The sequence below is a fragment of the Coregonus lavaretus genome, assembly GCF_964263955.1.
Source record: "Coregonus lavaretus genome assembly, contig: HAP1_SCAFFOLD_1328, whole genome shotgun sequence".
Lineage (NCBI taxonomy): Eukaryota > Metazoa > Chordata > Actinopteri > Salmoniformes > Salmonidae > Coregonus > Coregonus lavaretus.
Genome location: NW_028163178.1, coordinates 87,178 through 110,844, shown reverse-complemented (window position 1 = coordinate 110,844; position 23,667 = coordinate 87,178). Strand labels below are relative to the sequence as shown.

At 42.8% G+C, this 23,667-nt stretch overlaps 1 protein-coding gene across 1 annotated transcript in view; it reads left to right on the top strand.

Annotated features, from left to right (window-relative positions):
* Nucleotides 1-18,530: 18,530 nt before the first annotated feature.
* Nucleotides 18,531-23,667, top strand: part of LOC311118417 (solute carrier family 35 member F3-like) — a gene marked incomplete at its 3' end in the record, with an annotated part of 64,725 nt that continues 59,588 nt past the window's right edge. Inside the window, exon 1 of the mRNA XM_084193219.1 lies at nt 18,531-18,614. Coding sequence (XP_084049345.1) covers nt 18,539-18,614 — 76 coding nt within the window. The 5' untranslated portion in view covers nt 18,531-18,538. The remainder of the gene's footprint in view (nt 18,615-23,667) is intronic.

Sequence of the window (23,667 nt, the reverse complement as noted above, 5' to 3'; positions counted from 1 at the left end):
TGTACCTATGATAAAAATGACAGACCTCTACATGCTTTGTAAGTAGGAAAACCTGCAAAATCGGCAGTGTATCAAATACTTGTTCTCCCCACTGTATCACCCTCTGCTGTCTCCTACTGTCACTGTACCTCATATATAATATATATCTCCCTCTGCTGTCTCCTACTGTCACTGTACCTCATATATAATATATATCTCCTGCTGTCTCCTACTGTCACTGTACCTCATATATAATATATATCTCCTGCTGTCTCCTACTGTCACTGTACCTCATATATAATATATATCTCCCTCTGCTGTCTCCTACTGTCACTGTACCTCATATATAATATATATCTCCATCTGCTGTCTCCTACTGTCACTGTACCTCATATATAATATATATCACCCTCTGCTGTCTCCTACTATCACTGTACCTCATATATAATATATATCTCCCTCTGCTGTCTCCTACTGTCACTGTACCTCATATATAATATATATCTCCCTCTGCTGTCTCCTACTGTCACTGTACCTCATATATAATATATATCTCCCTCTGCTGTCTCCTACTGTCACTGTACCTCATATATAATATATATCTCCCTCTGCTGTCTCCTACTATCACTGTACCTCATATATAATATATATCTCCCTCTGCTGTCTCCTACTGTCACTGTACCTCATATATAATATATATCTCCTGCTGTCTCCTACTGTCACTGTACCTCATATATAATATATATCTCCCTCTGCTGTCTCCTACTGTCACTGTACCTCATATATAATATATATCTCCTGCTGTCTCCTACTGTCACTGTACCTCATATATAATATATATCTCCCTCTGCTGTCTCCTACTGTCACTGTACCTCATATATAATATATATCTCCCTCTGCTGTCTCCTACTGTCACTGTACCTCATATATAATATATATCTCCTGCTGTCTCCTACTGTCATTGTACCTCATATATAATATATATCTCCCTCTGCTGTCTCCTACTGTCACTGTACCTCATATATAATATATATCTCCCTCTGCTGTCTCCTACTGTCACTGTACCTCATATATAATATATATCACCCTCTGCTGTCTCCTACTATCACTGTACCTCATATATAATATATATCTCCCTCTGCTGTCTCCTACTGTCACTGTACCTCATATATAATATATATCTCCCTCTGCTGTCTCCTACTGTCACTGTACCTCATATATAATATATATCTCCCTCTGCTGTCTCCTACTATCACTGTACCTCATATATAATATATATCTCCCTCTGCTGTCTCCTACTGTCACTGTACCTCATATATAATATATATCTCCTGCTGTCTCCTACTGTCACTGTACCTCATATATAATATATATCTTCTTCTGCTGTCTCCTACTATCACTGTACCTCATATATAATATATATCTCCCTCTGCTGTCTCCTACTGTCACTGTACCTCATATATAATATATATCTCCCTCTGCTGTCTCCTACTGTCACTGTACCTCATATATAATATATATCACCCTCTGCTGTCTCCTACTATCACTGTACCTCATATATAATATATATCTCCCTCTGCTGTCTCCTACTGTCACTGTACCTCATATATAATATATATCTCCCTCTGCTGTCTCCTACTATCACTGTACCTCATATATAATATATATCTCCCTCTGCTGTCTCCTACTGTCACTGTACCTCATATATAATATATATCTCCCTCTGCTGTCTCCTACTGTCACTGTACCTCATATATAATATATATCACCCTCTGCTGTCTCCTACTATCACTGTACCTCATATATAATATATATCTCCCTCTGCTGTCTCCTACTGTCACTGTACCTCATATATAATATATATCTCCCTCTGCTGTCTCCTACTGTCACTGTACCTCATATATAATATATATCTCCCTCTGCTGTCTCCTACTATCACTGTACCTCATATATAATATATATCTCCCTCTGCTGTCTCCTACTGTCACTGTACCTCATATATAATATATATCTCCTGCTGTCTCCTACTGTCACTGTACCTCATATATAATATATATCTCCTTCTGCTGTCTCCTACTATCACTGTACCTCATATATAATATATATCTCCCTCTGCTGTCTCCTACTGTCACTGTACCTCATATATAATATATATCTCCCTCTGCTGTCTCCTACTGTCACTGTACCTCATATATAATATATATCACCCTCTGCTGTCTCCTACTATCACTGTACCTCATATATAATATATATCACCCTCTGCTGTCTCCTACTGTCACTGTACCTCATATATAATATATATCACCCTCTGCTGTCTCCTACTATCACTGTACCTCATATATAATATATATCTCCCTCTGCTGTCTCCTACTATCACTGTACCTCATATATAATATATATCTCCCTCTGCTGTCTCCTACTGTCACTGTACCTCATATATAATATATATCTCCCTCTGCTGTCTCCTACTGACACTGTACCTCATATATAATATATATCTCCTTCTGCTGTCTCCTACTGTCACTGTACCTCATATATAATATATATCTCCCTCTGCTGTCTCCTACTATCACTGTACCTCATATATAATATATATCTCCCTCTGCTGTCTCCTACTGTCACTGTACCTCATATATAATATATATCTCCCTCTGCTGTCTCCTACTGTCACTGTACCTCATATATAATATATATCTCCTTCTGCTGTCTCCTACTATCACTGTACCTCATATATAATATATATCTCCTTCTGCTGTCTCCTACTGTCACTGTATCTCATATATAATATATATCTCCCTCTGCTGTCTCCTACTGTCACTGTACCTCATATATAATATATATCTCCTGCTGTCTCCTACTGTCACTGTACCTCATATATAATATATATCTCCTTCTGCTGTCTCCTACTATCACTGTACCTCATATATAATATATATCTCCTTCTGCTGTCTCCTACTGTCACTGTACCTCATATATAATATATATCTCCCTCTGCTGTCTCCTACTGTCACTGTACCTCATATATAATATATATCTCCCTCTGCTGTCTCCTACTGTCACTGTACCTCATATATAATATATATCTCCTGCTGTCTCCTACTGTCACTGTACCTCATATATAATATATATCTCCCTCTGCTGTCTCCTACTGTCACTGTACCTCATATATAATATATATCTCCTGCTGTCTCCTACTGTCACTGTACCTCATATATAATATATATCTCCCTCTGCTGTCTCCTACTGTCACTGTACCTCATATATAATATATATCTCCTGCTGTCTCCTACTGTCACTGTACCTCATATATAATATATATCTCCCTCTGCTGTCTCCTACTGTCACTGTACCTCATATATAATATATATCTCCTGCTGTCTCCTACTGTCACTGTACCTCATATATAATATATATCTCCTTCTGCTGTCTCCTACTATCACTGTACCTCATATATAATATATATCTCCCTCTGCTGTCTCCTACTGTCACTGTACCTCATATATAATATATATCACCCTCTGCTGTCTCCTACTATCACTGTACCTCATATATAATATATATCTCCCTCTGCTGTCTCCTACTGTCACTGTACCTCATATATAATATATATCTCCCTCTGCTGTCTCCTACTGTCACTGTACCTCATATATAATATATATCACCCTCTGCTGTCTCCTACTATCACTGTACCTCATATATAATATATATCTCCCTCTGCTGTCTCCTACTGTCACTGTACCTCATATATAATATATATCTCCCTCTGCTGTCTCCTACTGTCACTGTACCTCATATATAATATATATCTCCCTCTGCTGTCTCCTACTGTCACTGTTCCTCATATATAATATATATCTCCTGCTGTCTCCTACTGTCACTGTACCTCATATATAATATATATCTCCTGCTGTCTCCTACTATCACTGTACCTCATATATAATATATATCTCCCTCTGCTGTCTCCTACTGTCACTGTACCTCATATATAATATATATCTCCTTCTGCTGTCTCCTACTATCACTGTACCTCATATATAATATATATCTCCTTCTGCTGTCTCCTACTGTCACTGTACCTCATATATAATATATATCTCCTTCTGCTGTCTCCTACTATCACTGTACCTCATATATAATATATATCTCCTTCTGCTGTCTCCTACTGTCACTGTACCTCATATATAATATATATCTCCTTCTGCTGTCTCCTACTGTCACTGTACCTCATACACTGATCAAAAATATAAACGCAAAGTGTTGGTTCCATGTTTCATGAGCTGAAATAAAAGCACAAAAATTCACAAAAAGCTTATTTCTCTCCACTTTTATGCACAAATTTGTTTACATCCCTGTTAGTGAGCATTTATCCTTTGCCAAGAAAGATCATCCATCCACCTGACAGGTGTGGCATATTAAGTAGCTGATTAAACAGCATAATCATTACACAGGTGCACCTTGTGTTGGGGACAATAAAAGACCACTCTAAAATGTGCAGTTTTGTCACACAACACAATGCCACAGATTTCTCAAGTTTTGAGGGAGCGTGCAATTGGCATGCTGACTGCAGGAACGTCCACCAGAGCTGTTGCCAGAAAATGTAATGTTAATTTGTTTACCTAACCACTGTTTCAAATGCTAACTTTTTTGCATTTGTGGCACAAATCCAAAGGATGTCAATGGTACCTAAATTAGCACTTTCGCGCTTCATGTCCTAATCAAAGTCTTACTCCAGTGTTTTACTCCAGTACAGAGCTACTGTAGTGTTTTATTCCAGTACAGAGCTACTGTAGTGTTTTATTCCAGTACAGAGCTACTGTAGTGTTTTATTCCAGTACAGAGCTACTGTAGTGTTTTACTCCAGTACAGAGCTACTGTAATGTTTTATTCCAGTACAGAGCTACTGTAGTGTTTTATTCCAGTACAGAGCTACTGTAGTGTTTTATTCCAGTATAGAGCTACTGTAGTGTTTTACTCCAGTACAGAGCTACTGTAGTGTTTTACTCCAGTATAGAGCTACTGTAGTGTTTTATTCCAGTACAGAGCTACTGTAATGTTTTATTCCAATACAGAGCTACTGTAGTGTTTTATTCCAGTACAGAGCTACTGTAATGTTTTATTCCAGTACAGAGCTACTGTAATGTTTTACTCCAGTATAGAGCTACTGTTTGTAGTACTCCAGTACAGAGCTACTGTAATGTTTTACTCCAGTATAGAGCTACTGTTTGTAGTACTCCAGTACAGACCACCTCAATGATTTCATACTAATGCATCTACATTACATATAGCTCATATTCATTTAAAGATAATCACTAACCGGAACAGTTCTCATTATCATGAGAAGCTTTTATCTGATTTTGTCTTGAACATATTCTGGTAACGAGCGAGGCTTTCACATCAAAGTGAGATCACAGCACCCTGCCAAGCTGGAACATAATTGCTGCTATTTAGGACCATAATTGGACCATTTGCATAAAAGATGTTAGAAAATATCACTAAGATCAGACAAGTCTGAAGTGCAACTGTGAATTTGAATGAAACTATAGAGAAAGAAAAATACGGAAAGAGAAAAATAGAGAGAGAGAGAGAGAGAGAGAGAGAGAGAGAGAGAGAGAGAGAGAGAGAGAGAGAGAGAGAGAGAGAGAGAGAGAATTGAGAATGTTACGCATTAATGTGTATGGAAAGTTATTGGAGAGTCAAACAGATTTCAGCACCATGGATAGCTCCTAGCACCAACAACACAAAGGATGAAATGCATGGATAGACATTCAAGGTTGTTATACAGTGAAATGCTACCTCACTGAGTGTTAACTAAAATAGTTATGCTGAATTCTGTGTTAGTTATGTGACAAGGTAGAGATGAAATGATATGCAGCACCAGGGCCTGTATTTATAAAGCATCTCAGATTAGGAGTGCTGATCTAAGATCAGGTCCCCCCTGGTCATGTGATCTTATTTATTATTATCTAAAAGGGTAAACTGATCCCAGATCAGCACTCCTGCTCTGAGATGCTTTATGAATACGGGCCCAGAAGGCTTGGCATGGTCCTAAGGAGTGAGTGATTCCATATTCTGTCAACAGAGGGTGCTAGTGTGTGATAAATGGAAACGGAAGGCTGCGAGGTGAAGTTTCAGCCAGGTCACCCGTGATACAAGTCAGGATTAGACGTCCATCCATGTCTGAGGACGTAGGGAGATGATGTAGAAACTGGCCACTAGGGGCAACAGTGAGCGCTTTTACCTTCAGGTAGGTTTCAGATTTGCTTGGGTGTTGTGGAAGAGGGATCTGCCTCTGGTGCAGAAGGTTGCATGTTTGAATCCAGCGATAGAAAGTTGTTTTTGAGATTTTTGTTTTAAGCCTATCCAAAACCTTAAACGTTACCTTAACCATTCGGAGTTAATGCCTAAACATAACCTTAAACACTTCAAAATTTGACTTTGGAACAACTTTGAAATTGGACATTTGAGAAACATGGATGAACGTCTAATTCTGACGTGAGACTGTGAGAGCTAGTTGAAAGTTTACCCTGGGTACAGATCAGCTTCACCTCCCCCGATCATACACTTAATCATTCATGGGGGAAATACCAAACTGACCGAAGATCAGCATCTAGGGGCAACAATCAACATACTCTAAATAGAAGTGTCACATTCTGCCAGGCAGCAAACTTGAATAAGAACCTCCATAAAGTGTAACTAGCAGAGCTGAAGATAAAACGTAACATCTGTCCATAATCACCATTTGATGTGTTGAGCATATTGTCCATTGTCTATGTCCTACTGAATAAAAGATGTAGCACAGAAAAAGGCCAGTATTCAGATTCACACAGTAAGTCAGGGGATGCAGCTGTGGACAGGAGACGATCCTTCTCCCAACAGTCTGTGTGTGTGTGTGTGTGTGTGTGTGTGTGTGTGCGCGTACATGCGTGTGTGTCTGTGTGTTTGCATGCGTGTATGTGTGCGTGCGATTTTGTTTGTGTGTGTGTGTGATTTATAGTATCTGTGACACGGGCTGCAGGGACGTGTCCTTACCTGTCCTCAAGATGTCTGTCCCTGTCATATTGCCAAATCCACTTCCTGCCTGTCAGGTGGAGGAGTCCCACACCACCTCACATCACCTCTCACGGTCACTCTCTGTCTCACGCTGTAGTTACCCATCTTCCTACAGAACACATAACCCTACAGTATTAGCTACGGTATATCATGCACCTTTTTATTTAGTATTTAGTATTTATTAGGATCCCCATTAGCTGCTGCCAAGGCTCTTCCTGGGGTCCACACGGGGTTAAAACAGTTACATCACAACAAAACACCACAACAGCCTACATCGTAAATAAAATAATACATCATACAATAAATGATTAAATTATTAGTCTAATATTACACATTTACAATATAAATCCACAATATTACAATGTGTTAGAGTGTGTGTTAGAGTGTGTGTGTACAGTCGTGGTCAAAAGTTTTGAGAATGACACAATTATTGTTCTTCACAAAGTTCGCTGCTTCAGTGTTATGAGATATTTTTGTCAGATGTTACTATGGTATACTGAAGTATAATTATGAGCATTCCATAAGTGTCAAAGGCTTTTATTGACAATTACATGAAGTTTATGCAAAGAGTCAATATTTGCAGTGTTGACCCTTCTTTTTCAAGACCTCTGCAATCCGCCCTGGCATGCTGTCAATTAACTTCTGGGCCACATCCTGACTGATGGCAGCCCATTCTTGCATAATCAATGCTTGGAGTTTGTCAGAATTTGTGGGGTTTTGTTTGTCCACCCGCCTCTTGAGGATCGACCACAAGTTCTCAATGGGATTAAGGTCTGGGGAGTTTCCTGGCCATGGACCCAAAATGTTGATGTTTTGTTCCCAGAGCCACTTAGTTATCACTTTGCCTCATGGCAAGGTGCTCCATCATGCTGGAAAAGGCATTGGTCGTCACCAAACTGTTCTTGGATGGTTGGGAGAAGTTGCTCTCGGAGGATGTGTTGGTACCAGGAGCAATTAGGGTTAAGTGCCTTGCTCAAGGGCACATCGACAGATTTTTCACCTAGGCGGCAGGTAGCTTAGTGGTTAAGAGCGTTGTACCAGTAACCGAAAGGTCACTGGTTCTAATCCCCAAGCTGACTAGGTGAAAAATCTGTCGATGTGCCCTTGAGCAAGGCACTTAACCCTAATTGCTCTGGATAAGAGCGTCTGCTAATTGACCAATTTATTCATGGCTGTGTTCTTAGGCAAAATTGCGAGTGAGCCCACTCCCTTGGCTGAGAAGCAACCCCAGACATGAAGGCAGTCTGAGGGAGTTTTTCTGAGGGAGTTTGTCTGAGGGAGTTGACACTGAGGACGGAGGAGGAAGTAATGAGTTCTGTAATGTGATGAGGTCTTTGACCCATGACTTCTACTGTAGAGCTGGTGTTCTGTTAGGCCTCACTCTGGGCTCTCTCTCTCTCTCTCTCTCTCTTCCTCATCCCCCCCCCTCTCTCTCTCTCTCGCTCTCTTCCTCATCCCCCCCCCTCTCTCTCTCTCTCTCTCTCTTGTGTTGGGCCTGTCTCTGGGATGGACCAGAAAACAGCTTCCCCTCTCACTCTAACTCACCACCAGTGACTCCCAAAGAGGCTCTGCCTAATCAGAGGATCAGATATGATTATGTTCGCTCCTCTGGATGTGTGTGTGTGTCAGTCCAGTCCGACTGCCCTCCGTTCCCTAGTGTCTGGGGATTGACTTTGGAGCATTTTCAGTGGTCTCGTTTAGCATCTGACTGTTACTGATAGAGAGAGAGAGAGAGAGAGAGAGAGAGAGAGAGAGAGAGGAGCTAGGGAGGTGGAGAGAGGAGGAGAGAGGAGAGGAGAGGTAGATACATAAAAAGGAAAGGGAGAGATTCCAGGAAGTGAGTCATAGACTTATATCACTGACTGAATACGGAGGAAGATCAAACCCATCCACACACAAGCCTCCAGATGACTACACACACACACACACATACTCCCCACCTCAACACCCACCCCTCACTCCCCTGTTGTTTTTCCTCCTCCTCCTTGCCTAGGCATCCTTTCAACCACTATTCTGAGACAGCGAGAGGATAAAAATATAAGAAGCTATTTTTCTTTTCATGCATGGTTATTAGCCTCACAAGGCAGGGTATGGGAAGTGAACCGTTTTTCCAAGTCAAAGCTAGCTAATCTTCTGTAACTCCACCAGGCATCATTACTACATTCTCTCTGATAAAAACGGATAATACTAGCACCTGTAATTGCTATCAACAAGTGAGCCATAAATGCTATAATATAATATGTTTCAATCAATTACGTGTTAACTGCAAGTTAGCTAGGCATGGCTAGGCAAGGGGCAATCTGCGATTGGTACATCCATTTTTGTACTTGAATAAATACTGATATATACCCATTGATTCTCGAAGAATATAACTTCAGCCTAATGAGCTTATAGTAAAATGTTCGTACCTCATCAGAACCCAAAATATAACCTTGTTTTACTCTATTGGTTGTAAACAAACACTGTATAGCCTCAAAAAGCCTTCAAAACTATAATGTTGATGTCATGGATGGTCAGTCCTTGCATCCAGAGCTCTGTCTATGAATTTGAGTCGTTACATTTATCCAGCCATATCCATCAGCTGTCAAACAGTGGCGGGGTGCCTGCTATTGTCGTTTGAAGTGCAGATTGCCCCTTTAAATGCACATATATTTGCCCATACAGTTCAATCACAGATTCTAGGCTCTCCTAAACACGGCAGTGAGAAGATACATCCCCTTCCATTCCTGCCTATTTCACACCATCACCATGGGAAGATTTTAAACCTATTAGTACCATCCAGAGAACATTCCCTTCTGACTCCTTTTATCTGGGCGTCAGCTCCCCTGTGGGTCTGGGGCAGGATGCAGGGATGCAGGGACATAGCCAACGGGGAGAGGTGTTGGCCCGGGAGAGGTGTTCATGTTCAGGCCATATAATCCTCTCAATATTTGGTGGAGCATCCAGAGAGCTCATTAGAGACCTGGCTGGGAGTGGAGCTGTCTGTCTCACTGGGACTCAAGAGCAGAGCAGCACAGCACTTAATAACACCTGTTTATATCTACTGGGAGAGAGGGAGAGAGGGGAGAGTGAGAGATAGGGGGGGGAGAGAATACTGTACATATTCAATCCTCAGTGAGTGATGGCTTCTATAACTTCTGACAGCTCATTTCCTCCTTTCTGATTAACGTCAACTCCTCCCAATCTTCTCCAGCCCAACCATAGCTCACAGGAATAGGAATGTGAGATGTTATTTACGGAGGCAACACACAACACACAGAGGCAATACACACACAAATACATACTCACACACACACACACACTCACACACGCACCCACATACACAGACACACGCACACAAACACACACACACCCACATACACAGACACACGCACACAAACACACACACGCACACACTTCATCATCATCATAGCTCATAGGAATGAGAGCAGAGGGGAAGTGAGATGTTACCTTGGCGGGCTACAGTCTGTCTTTCAATCAGTCTGTCTGTCCTGTCAGAGAGAGAGCTGGTTTGTGATTGGATTAATGACCTCACAAGACACCACTGGGAGTGAGGCTGCATGGAGAAAACCAATTACGGCAATCACTAGTCCCTTTGAATTAAATTAACAAGAGACATGCTGCTCGACAGGGGCTGCATCCCAAATGGACCCTATTCCCTAGCTAGTACACTACTTTTGAGCAGAGCGCTATGGGGCCTGGAATATAGGGAACATGGTGCCATTTGGGACGCACCCAGCTTTTATATTGATCTTTACCCGGTCTGAGCGATTGCATGTGAAACTGTTACACACTGTTTTAGAAGTCAATTATGTATTGTATATGACTCTAAATGCTGTGAAGAATGCTAGGCTATAGTTAAGTGATAATGCCCGAGAAGCCAGTGTTTGGAGGATATACAGTGGGGGAAAAAAGTATTTAGTCAGCCACCAATTGTGCAAGTTGTCCCACTTAAAAAGATGAGAGAGGCCTGTAATTTTCATCATAGGTACACGTCAACTATGACAGACAAAATGAGAAAAAAAAAATCCAGAAAATCACATTGTAGGATTTTTAATGAATTTATTTGCAAATTATGGTGGAAAATAAGTATTTGGTCAATAACAAAAGTTTCTCAATACTTTGTTATATACCCTTTGTTGGCAATGAAACAGGTCAAACGTTTTCTGTAAGTCTTCACAAGGTTTTCACACACTGTTGCTGGTATTTTGGCCCATTCCTCCATGCAGATCTCCTCTAGAGCAGTGATGTTTTGGGGCTGTCGCTGGGCAACACGGACTTTCAACTCCCTCCAAAGATTTTCTATGGGGTTGAGATCTGGAGACTGGCTAGGCCACTCCAGGACCTTGAAATGCTTCTTACGAAGTCACTCCTTCGTTGCCCGGGCGGTGTGTTTGGGATCATTGTCATGCTGAAAGACCCAGCCACGTTTCATCTTCAATGCCCTTGCTGATGGAAGGAGGTTTTCACTCAAAATCTCATGATACATGGCCCCATTCATTCTTTCCTTTACACGGATCAGTTGTCCTGGTCCCTTTGCAGAAAAACAGCCCCAAAGCATGATGTTTCCACCCCCATGCTTCACAGTAGGTATGGTGTTCTTTGGATGCAACTCAGCATTCTTTGTCCTTCAAACACGACGAGTTGAGTTTCTACCAAAAAGTTATATTTTGGTTTCATCTGACATTTTCCCAATCCTCTTCTGGATCATCCAAATGCACTCTAGCAAACTTCAGATGGGCCTAGACATGTACTGGCTTAAGCAGGGGGACACGTCTTGCACTGCAGGATTTGAGTCCCTGGCGGCGTAGTGTGTTACTGATGGTAGGCTTTGTTACTTTGGTCCCAGCTCTCTGCAGGTCATTCACTAGGTCCCCCCGTGTGGTTCTGGAATTTTTGCTCACCGTTCTTGTGATCATTTTGACCCCACGGGGTGAGATCTTGCGTGGAGCCCCAGATCGAGGGAGATTATCAGTGGTCTTGTATGTCTTCCATTTCCTAATAATTGCTCCCACAGTTGAGTTCTTAAAACCAAGCTGCTTACCTATTGCAGATTCAGTCTTCCCAGCCTGGTGCAGGTCTACAATTTTGTTTCTGGTGTCCTTTGACAGCTCTTTGGTCTTGGCCATAGTGGAGTTTGGAGTGTGACTGTTTGAGGTTGTGGACAGGTGTCTTTTATACTGATAACAAGTTCAAACAGGTGCCATTAATACAGGTAACGAGTGGAGGACAGAGGAGCCTCTTAAAGAAGAAGTTACAGGTCTGTGAGAGCCAGAAATCTTGCTTGTTTGTAGGTGACCAAATACTTATTTTCCACCGTAATTTGCAAATAAATTCATTAAAAATCCTACAATGATGATTTTCTGGATTTTTTTTCTCAATTTGTCTGTCATAGTTGACGTGTACCTATGATGAAAATTACAGGCCTCTCTCATCTTTTTAAGTGGGAGAACATGCACAGTTGGTGGCTGACTAAATACTTTTTTTTCCCCACTGTATTGGCACAGGTGTTGTCGGGCCAGCAAACCGTGCCAATATATCCTCCAAACACCGGCTTCAAGGACATTATCACTTTTATACAACGGGTTACCAACATAATCAAATAATGATTGACATATTTTCATTAAAAACATTATTTTCATGTATTTATTTAAACTATTAAATCCTTCCACAAGATATAGTCCCAACACAAATCTAGGGTTGCTACCCAAGCCGGATGGTCGTTCGTTCTATCGGTTCGGTTGCCAGAGACACGACCCAGTCGTTGTCTTTTTGTTCTGTATCCCTGTCGTTCGTTCGAAATGTTCCATTGCTATACTGGCTGGCAACGTTCCTATCCCTTCCTTGCTAGCTAGCCAACTACGGCTAACTTACAGTCAGGTCAAACACTGCAGCCAGAATAACAACAGTAGCTGCATTTGCATTTGTTTAAGCTGTTTGGATGCATCCATAACAATGAGCTAATGAGGCGCGTTTTCGCCTGGTATAGAAAATGTGCTCTCTTGTTAGGACACAGTTGTTCAGCGGAGCTAGCCAACAACACAGCTAACACAATCACTTCAAACTGAAGCTGGACTTAATTTCCTTTTACCTTTTTTCAACTGACATTTCTTTGTATTTCTCCATAAAACTGATGCCAGCTGATTCATGATTTCGACTGGCTGAGAAACGCTGCCTGCCTGTCTGTCTCGTCCTGACTCCCGACACGTTCATTACTATGGGACAGCAGGAGATCGAATTCTGAACACTGAAACAATGTTGCAAATGACGGAGAGACAGACATTTATACAAATCTCTTGAAAACGAAATGTTAGTCTAAAAGAAATGTGAGATAATGTCTAGATGCTTTTATAGTGGAGATCAAGTTTATAAGTTGCCAGGCTGGGCTGATGAGACAGTGGATTGCACAGTCAGATGGAACAGAGTAAATAGACATTTTAACGTCATAGATTTAGCCGTTGGTAACTTGTGGAATAGACACCGGCTGGAATGTGGTTTTGACCAATCAGCATTCAGGACAAGACCCACCCGTTGTATAACAGTCTGTTATACAGCCCATTCACCCTGCTACTGTAATGGTGTTTGGGTGTAAACAGGGTCTAGCTCAACCAGATAAGTAGTGCTCTATATAAAAGCTCTTGGCTGTTTTCTAATGGGGTTTTCTAATGGGGTTTTCTAATGGGGGTTTTCTAATGGGGGTTTTCTGTGAAAAACACAGTGCAGGATCAGCTTTTCCACACACAGGCAGGCACGAGTGTGAACGCAGACACACGTGCACACAAGTACACACACACACAATAACATCCGGACATGCCAATCCTTCTGTAGCCTGCAGGATCGTGAGGTGAGTGACTCTCTCTTATTGGCTCCTGAGGATGTTTATAGTGTGCTTACATTGTCCATCAAACATCCTGATCCCTCTCCCCTCTCTCTCTCTTTCTCTCTCTCTCTCTCTCTCCTCATCCATCCATCCATCCATCCATCTCTCTCTCTCTCTCTCTCTCTCTCTCTCTCTCTCTCTCTCTCTCTCTCTCTCTCTCTCTCTCTCTCTCTCTCTCTCTCTCCTCATCCACCCCTCTCTCTTTCTCTCTCCATCTCTCTCTCTTCCCCTCTCTCCCCCCCCCCCCCCCCCCCGTCCCCCCCCCCCCCCCGTCCCGTCCCGTCCCTCTCTCTCTCTCTCCTCGTCCATCAGCTCTCATCCTCTGTTTCTGTCTCTTCCCCCTAACCCAAACACAGACCCTGACACTGACGCACGGGGAGCAGTGGAAAATGGAAGAAACCGTCCAATAAATTATATTAGTGGGAACAACCTGTAAAGAGAGGACTGGGGAAGAGGGTTTGGCTTTGGAAAGGAAAGGAAAATGCTCTTCTTGCACTAGGGACTCTTTTACAGTCGTGTAGGAAATGGTGAAATGGTGTGTAAGAAAGGCAACAGTGAATAGTAGTTAGTTAGTAGAGCAAGAGATTCATTTCCTTGAACCTCTAGCCTAGCACTTGGTGAGAACTTTGTCTCTAGTGACAGTCTCTTCAAATAAATGTTAGCACACGTGAGATTTGATTCTGTGTTCCAAGGTAAGTGAGTTGGGAGAGAGAGGACTGGGGAAGAGGCAGGTTTGAGTGTCTGGTGTGTTTTTTAGAGCTACGTGGTTGCGTCCCAAATGGCATTATATTCCCTATATAGTTCACTACTTTTGACCAGGGATGAATAAAAAAATCTATGGATCTAGCTTGAAGGTCCAGATTTGAATTTGAGGGATATAGTGCATAGGGTGCCATTTTGGACGCATGCCTTGTCCTAGTTATCAGGTCAGGGGATTCTAGCCTTGAGAATCTAGGGAAAAAGGAGTCAAGCCAGTGAATTATTCAGAGTTGCTTCTTTTAGTCGTGTACACACTCCCCCCACAGCTTTTACACACGCGCATGCACGGGCGCACACACACACACACACACACACACACACGTGCATGCACCCACATACGTGGGCGTGCACACCCACACACACAGACACACACAACCATACACACATAGAGGTTGTCGGGAGGGGGGGGGGGGGGGGCACACACACACTCCGCACAGGTTATCCTCAGTCAGTGGGTCAGAGCTGTCATTCATGAATGATGTGCTGTTGTGAATGCTGTGTGTCTGTCGTTGTGAATGTTGTGTGTCTGTCGTTGTGAATTATGTGTGTCTGTCGTTGTGAATGATGTGTGTCTGTCGTTGTGAATGATACGTGTCTGTCGTTGTGAATGATGTGTGTCTGTCGTTGTGAATGATGTGTGTCTGTCGTTGTGAATGATGTGTGTCTGTCATTGTGAATGATGTGTGTCTGTCGTTGTGAATGATGTGTGTCTGTTGTTGTGAATGATGTGTGTCTGTCGTTGTGAATGATGTGTGTCTGTCGTTGTGAATGATGTGTGTCTGTCATTGTGAATGATGTGTGTCTGTCGTTGTGAATGATGTGTGTCTGTTGTTGTGAATGATGTGTGTCTGTCGTTGTGAATGATGTGTGTATGTCATTGTGAATGATGTGTGTCTGTCATTGTGAATGATGTGTCTGTCGTTGTGAATTATGTGTGTCTGTCGTTGTGAATGATGTGTGTCTGTCGTTGTGAATGATGTGTGTCTGTCATTGTGAATTATGTGTGTCTGTCGTTGTGAATGATGTGTGTCTGTTGTTGTGAATGATGTGTGTCTGTCGTTGTGAATGTTGTGTGTCTGTCGTTGTGAATTATGTGTGTCTGTCGTTGTGAATTATGTGTGTCTGTCGTTGTGAATGATACGTGTCTGTCGTTGTGAATGATGTGTGTCTGTCGTTGTGAATGATGTGTGTCTGTCGTTGTGAATGATGTGTGTCTGTCATTGTGAATGATGTGTGTCTGTCGTTGTGAATGATGTGTGTCTGTTGTTGTGAATGATGTGTGTCTGTCGTTGTGAATGATGTGTGTATGTCATTGTGAATGATGTGTGTCTGTCATTGTGAATGATGTGTCTGTCGTTGTGAATTATGTGTGTCTGTCGTTGTGAATGATGTGTGTCTGTCGTTGTGAATGATGTGTGTCTGTCATTGTGAATGATGTGTGTCTGTCGTTGTGAATGATGTGTGTCTGTTGTTGTGAATGATGTGTGTCTGTCGTTGTGAATGATGTGTGTCTGTCGTTGTGAATGATGTGTGTCTGTCGTTGTGAATTATATGTGTCTGTCATTGTGAATGATGTGCCTGTCGTTGTGAATGATGTGTGTCTGTCATTGTGAATGATGTGTGTCTGTCGTTGTGAATGATGTGTGTCTGTCGTTGTGAATGATGCATGTCTGTCGTTGTGAATGATGTGTGTCTGTCGTTGTGAATGATCTGTCTGTCGTTGTGAATGATGTGTGTCTGTCATTGTGAATGATGTGTGTCTGTCGTTGTGAATGATGTGTGTCTGTCGTTGTGAATGATGTGTGTCTGTCGTTGTGAATGATGTGTGTCTGTCGTTGTGAATGATGTGTGTCTGTCGTTGTGAATGATGTGTGTCTGTCATTGTGAATGATGTGTGTCTGTCGTTGTGAATGATGTGTGTCTGTCATTGTGAATGATGTGTGTCTGTCGTTGTGAATGATGTGTGTCTGTCGTTGTGAATGATGTGTGTCTGTTGTTGTATCCTCCAGTGGGTTTAGGAAGAGCAATATGAAAGATAATGAGTGGTGGGGAAGTGGCAGTCAGCAGGGTATTGATCAAATATGTTGAGGAACAACAAGGAGACTATTTCAACTTAGATTCTAAGGTTTAATATGGCCTAAATACAATTTGATTTATTAGATTTATAAGGTGTTGCTATTTAGGTAATGCCTTGTAAATAACATGCTTCTTTGGCAACTTCAATAGACCCTACTACTAGTAATAACACATTGTAATAATGGCAGGTATATTTTTCAACAAGAGCAAAAGCCAAACAAATTCCAGTGGGATAATATATATCAGTATTAAGTGGTTTTATTTTCTCACACTGTGTAAAATCGGTGTGCTAGATGAAATCTGCTGCGTAAACAGCCTGGTCTCATAGACTAAATGTAACATATTACAAGTAAATCAGCGACACTCAAATTAGTATGATATTTTACGTTTGGTATGGTTACATAAGACAGATGGTTACTTAGGGAAAAAATAAAAGTAGGGTGGTTGGTTGGGCGTTTAACACAAACATCTAGAAACCCAAAGGTTGTGAGTTCAAATCTCATCACAGACAATTTTAGCTAATTAGCAACTTTTCAACTACTTAGAATGTTAGCTAATCCTTCCCCTAACCCTAACCTTAACCCTTTAACCTAACTCCTAAATTTAACCCTAATCTTAACCCTAACCCCTAGCCTAGCTAACGTTAGCCAGCTAGCTAATGTTAGCCTCCTAGCCACCTAGCTAGAATTTGTAACATATCATACGTTTTGCAAATTCGTAATATTTAATATGTTTGGCAAATTCGTGGCATATTGATTGTATGTTTTTGCAAATTTGTAACATATAATACGAAATTGGTGATAGACATCCACAAATTAATACATACCATAACATATCATACTAAATGAAGTTTCCAGATTTACATACAGAATAATACGAAATGCTCTGAGACCAGGTTGGCGTAAATTGTATTTTTTCAAGATTCTATTGGGGAAAACTGCCTCCCCATGCAAGCCTGGTGTCTTCATATATCCCTTGTATAGGATGGATAGGCTACAGTATCTTTTCCCTCTGCATCAGCCCCAGTCTCATCAGATCACTCACACTATCCCTGCCACTCCAATGCACAGCAGTTACACCACGGCCCGCCGTGATCGATCCTTCCTCTCTGTTCCAAGCTGCAACCGGCTCTGAGTCACCAACCACCCGCCCCCTGGAACAGCGCTTCAGGGAGTCTGGTGGGCTGGCAGCGGGTAGCGGGCACGGCAGGTCTGGCTTGGGACGGGCAGGGGGGTCCAGGGGAGGATAGATAAATGAAAGTGAGGGAGATGGTGGATGCCAGAGGCACGCGTGCCGTAGCAAATTGCAGCAATTGTCTCTACTGTATTGCATGTGAAGAGAGCGCGAGAGAGAGAGCGAGAGAGAGAGAGAGAGGGAGAAAGAGAGAGAGAGAGAGAGAGAGAGAGAGAGAGAGAGAGAGAGAGAGAGAGAGAGAGAGAGAGAGAGAGAGAGAGAGAGAGAGAGAGAGAGAGAAAGAGAGAGAGAGAGCTCAGCCTCACGCCTTGGCAGGATACTGCAGAACCGGGGAAGGGAGGGGGGAATGAGGGAGGGGAATCGAATTAAAAGAAGAAAAATAAAAAGCGACTGAGGGAGAGCTGTGGAACCGAGGGGCCGGATGTGGATGCACGAGAGAGGACGAGAGAGATAGTGGAAGACTACCGAGCCGAGGTTTAAAGAAGAGTAACAGAAGAAGCATCTAAAGTTCCACAGTCAGTCAAAGAAGAGATTGGTACCACACCAGCTTCAGGGATGTAGGCGAAGAGGGGAGAGCTCAGCCTTTCCGAGCTCATCACTATGAAGAAACATTCGGCCAGGGTTGCCCCGCTGTCCGCTTGCAACAGCCCCGTGCTCACCTTAACGAAAGTAAAAGGTAGGGAGAACTCCGTTCCGTGACTTGACTTGGGTCGTGCTTAAAGCCCGATGTGGTATTTGTCTACCTAGTATTTGTAGCCTATTTTACATTCACCCTTGAAACCTAAATCTTGTAGTGTCCAAGGTTAGGCTTGTAAAGCCTACAAGTTTGGTGTTGTGTGACTGTGGCAGAGAAACTTGGGTCAGTCAGGGGTGATGAATGGTGTTCGTGAACAAGTTGTCCGCTTTGAAGCACCGATTAACTTTTATAGATGTACCGTCGCGTGCCAAGACGCTTTGGATTACCAACGGAATGAAATCCCCCCCCCCCCCCCCCCCCCCCCCTTTACCCTTCACGGTAATTAGAGATGCGTGCAGTAAGACTTTATCGTAATAGACCATCAATGCTTCCAATTACACTTTTAACTACCCTGGGAAAATGTCTAGATCATTTTGGGAGATAATAACGTTGTTGCAGTCATTTATTCGCACAATCTCTTGTTTTGCTGTGTTGTGTAAAAGCCAGACTGTATTCTGTTCTGCACTTTCAAAACGGTAATTAATTAATTTCCCACCAACCTCATCTGCATAATCGTCACAAAATATAATAACACATTAAAATAGATTTGGCGAGGCCTGTAAAATGCAAATCAGACAACAGATTTATGGCCAATGGAAGTTTTGTCCTGTGCAAAATGCAGCGGGCCATTGAAGTGTCGCGCTGCTTGTCCATCATGAGTGAGTGCATGTGGGGAGCATGAAGTTGTTATTGTAGCAGAACAGGGCAGGGACACCCCTCCTCACGCACGCACACACACACATGCACACACACACACACACACACACACACGCACACACACACACACACACACACACACACACACACACACACCCCACACACACACACACACACACACACACACACACACACACACACACTCACACACACATATATATATATTTTTTTATTTTTATTTTTTATTGATAGGCCCCAATGGGATAAAAATGCTACCCAAACTCCTTGCTCTGGCCAAACGCTACGCCACGCCCACGGATGTTAGTTTCTTCTCAGCAATGACTCTGGATCTGAGTACCTCCCCAACGATTTCTAGAACACAAACACATTCTAACCATTCTGATTGGTCCCAGAAACCGATGGGTTTGGGCCATAGCCAGAACACATGTGGGTAAAGCGATGTTTTGAAAATTCATCATTGGCTTTGATACTCACCACAAACGACTTCAACGACGTAAACCTTTATGAACCCTACCAGTAAACAGGTAGTAAACCTTTATGAACCCTACCAGTAAACAGGTAGTAAACCTTTATGAACCCTTAAACAGGTAGTAAACCTTTATGAACCCTACCAGTAAACAGGTAGTAAACCTTTATAACCCTACCAGTAAACAGGTAGTAAACCTTTATGAACCCTACCAGTAAACAGGTAGTAAACCTTTATGAACCCTACCAGTAAACAGGTAGTAAACCTTTATGAATCCTACCAGTAAACAGGTAGTAAACCTTTATGAACCCTACCAGTAAACAGGTAAGTAAACCTTTATGAACCCTACCAGTAAACAGGTAGTAAACCTTTATGAACCCTACCAGTAAACAGGTAGTAAACCTTTATGAACCCTACCAGTAAACAGGTAGTAAACCTTTATGAACCCTACCAGTAAACAGGTAGTAAACCTTTATGAACCCTACCAGTAAACAGGTAGTAAACCTTTATGAACCCTACCAGTAAACAGGTAGAAAACCTTTATGAACCCTACCAGTAAACAGGTAGTAAACCTTTATGAACCCTACCAGGAAACAGGTAGTAAACCTTTATGAACCCTACCAGTAAACAGGTAGTAAACCTTTATGAACCCTACCAGCAAACATGTAGTAAACCTTTATGAACCCTACCAGTAAACAGATAGTAAACATGTAGTATAATGGCTAAGATTAGGATCTTAGATCAGTGTGGGGCAACTTGTCCCCGGAGTCTCAACCAGAGGCTTACTTTACATTATTCACTCTGTAAAATACCTATTCCTTTTATGTCAGACCAATGCTTCCAATGCTTTCTTTGCCTCCTCCTTGGTTAAGTTGCTGTGTGTGTCCTTCCTTCTAGCGTTACCAGTGACCCACAGAGCATTCTAGTGTGTTTTAGAGTTCCACTATGATCACAGAACATTCTAGTGTGTTTTAGAGTTCCACTATGATCACAGAACATTCTAGTGTATATCCTAGAGTTTACAATAATAATAATGTATTGTTATTAACTTCTGTAGCGCTTTTCATAACAGAAATCTCAAAGCACTTCATAAGCAAAAACCAAATAAGCAATATATCATGACAGGTCAACCAATAGTGGTCAAGTCTTTGAATGATGCATCCTCTGCAGATGAATAGGGTCAGTTCATGGCTTGAGCGGATGGAGCTGGTCAGATGATCTTGTAGAGGGCAAGTCTGGGAACCAGCCTGACTCGTATAGCCACTGGACTTTTGTTTTTAGCAGACGCTCTTATCCCTCTTATCCAGAGCGACTTACAGGAGCAATTAGGGTTAAGTGCCTTGCTCAAGGGCACATCGACAGATTTTTCACCTAGTCGGCTCTGGGATTAGAACCAGCGACCTTTCGGTTACTGGCACAACGCTCTCCTCTTCCACTCTGTGAAGCACCCACTTGGGTGATGCCACGGCAGCTCTTGGCGCCAGAAAGCTGACCACACAAAGTTCAGAATAGTAGCCAGTCATCCTCTCTACGAGCCCTCTACCTCACCACTGCTGTAGTCCTCTATCTCCCATTCCTCTCACACTTCAAGCGAATCCTCACATTATTTTTTCAAAAGATCAGGAACTGGCAGCCAGGTGACATAAAAAAGCTGGTAATGTGTCCAGATGCATTTTTCAAACAAAAACATTAGCCAGCTAGTTAGCTAGCTAGCTAGCCAAGCCAAAAAGAGTTGACCTATCAGTCAATCTGTAAGTCCAGCATACTACTAGAAGAAGAAGCTCCACTACTAGAAGATTACAGGAGTACACAGAGGAAACTAAGCATTTCCTGTTGAGATCGTAAGGAAGAGGACGGACTAATTACAGTTTCGCATTCACAGCTGGATGTTGAGTGTGTGTGTGTGTGTGTGTGTGTGTGTGTGTGTGTGTGTGTGTGTGTGTGTGTGTGTGTGTGTGTGTGCATGCATGTGTCCTAAAGCTGTGTTTATATTGCTGAATGGCTCTACAGTCCCAGCGGTCTTTGATGTCTCCAAACCCTGTTGTCCCTGTGTGCTCCAGCAGCGTCTGAAGGGTGAGCGTCTCTCTCAGTGGGATTCCTCTCGTGCTGTTGTGTACAGAGAGACTGACACACACACACACACACACACACACACACACACACACACACACACACACACACACACATTTTGAATCTTGACCTGTAGACCTAGAGCTTTTGTAAAAGAAGCAAGCGTAGCGTCAGTGAATATTCATGAACCTTCTCTGTCCACCCTAGAGAAACTGTTTTACAGTACAGACTGACGTTATCTTTAGCTTTACAGAGGGACATGCAGTGAGAGAATTGGCATTTACTTTTTAATCAACTTTATGAAGTGGAGTAGTTTGATTGTCCCAATGGAGGATTTGTTTAGTAAGTGGACATTGAAGCACAGTCTCATACACATCAACACAGTTACTATGACACCGAAATAGATCCGTGTTCAGTGGCCTCACTGGCTTTGAAGAATGACCTGTCAGCCTTGGAGATATGAGGGTCAGGGTTCAATCTCCAGTGAAATCATATACGGTGTAGTTAGGAAAGAGGATAGAGATTTGTATTCCTATGTGTTTGATAGCCTAGTATATAGTTTGGCCAGTTTATTTTTGATGGATTGCCAGTTGCAGGAAAGAGAGGATGAGTCAGTGTCCACAGGAGAAGCTGACAAGTGTACATTGCTAGAGTGTATTGAAAGAGAAGGAGAGAAGATTAGAGGAGAGGAGAAGAGAGGGGGGACAGGAGAGGGAGAGGGGGAGGGAGAGGGGGAGGAGAGAGGTAGGGAAAGAGGAGGGAAAGTATTACAGAGTGTGGAGAGAAGATGAAAGGACAGAAGAGGAGAGGGTGATGGAAGAGAGGAGAGTACTGAACAAGACAGGAGAGAGTGAACGGAGGGAGGTATTGCAGGGGCATGACCGGGAGGAGAGTGTATGGAGACAATATCCTCTGTAGCTCAGTTGGTAGGGCATGGTGCTTGCACCGCCAGGGTTGTGGGTTCGATTCACGCCACCCATATGTAAACATGTATGCACGCATAAAAGTGTCTGCTAAATGGCATATGTTATTTATATATTAGAAGATGACAGGACAGGAGGGAGTGAGCAGAGGGAGGAGAAGAGGAGAGGGAGGAGGGCCGTTATTACAGAGCAGCAATAGAGATTTCCATGTGAACAGCCTGCTGAGGAGAGGACATGACAGACAGAGGAGAGAAGAGGACAGACAGGTGAGAGGACAGACAGACAGACAGGTAAGAGGACAGACAGACAGACAGGTGAGAGAACAGACGGACAGACAGGTGAGAGGACAGACAGACAGGTGAGAGGACAGACGGACAGACAGGTGAGATGACAGACAGACAGACAGGTGAGAGGACAGACAGACAGAGGAGAGAAGAGGACATGACAGACAGAGGAGAGAAGAGGACAGACAGACAGACAGGTGAGAGGACAGACAGACAGACAGGTGAGAGGACAGACAGACAGGTGAGATGACAGACAGACAGACAGGTGAGATGAGAGAAGAGGAGAGGACATGACAGACAGAGGAGAGAAGAGGACAGACAGACAGACAGGTGAGAGGACAGACAGACAGACAGGTGAGAGGACAGACAGACAGGTGAGATGACAGACAGACAGACAGGTGAGATGAGAGAAGAGGAGAGGACATGACAGACAGAGGAGAGAAGAGGACAGACAGACAGACAGGTGAGAGGACAGACAGACAGACAGGTGAGAGGACAGACAGACAGACAGACAGGTGAAATGACAGACAGACAGAGAGGAGAGGAGAGGAGAGGAGAGGAGAGGAGAGGAG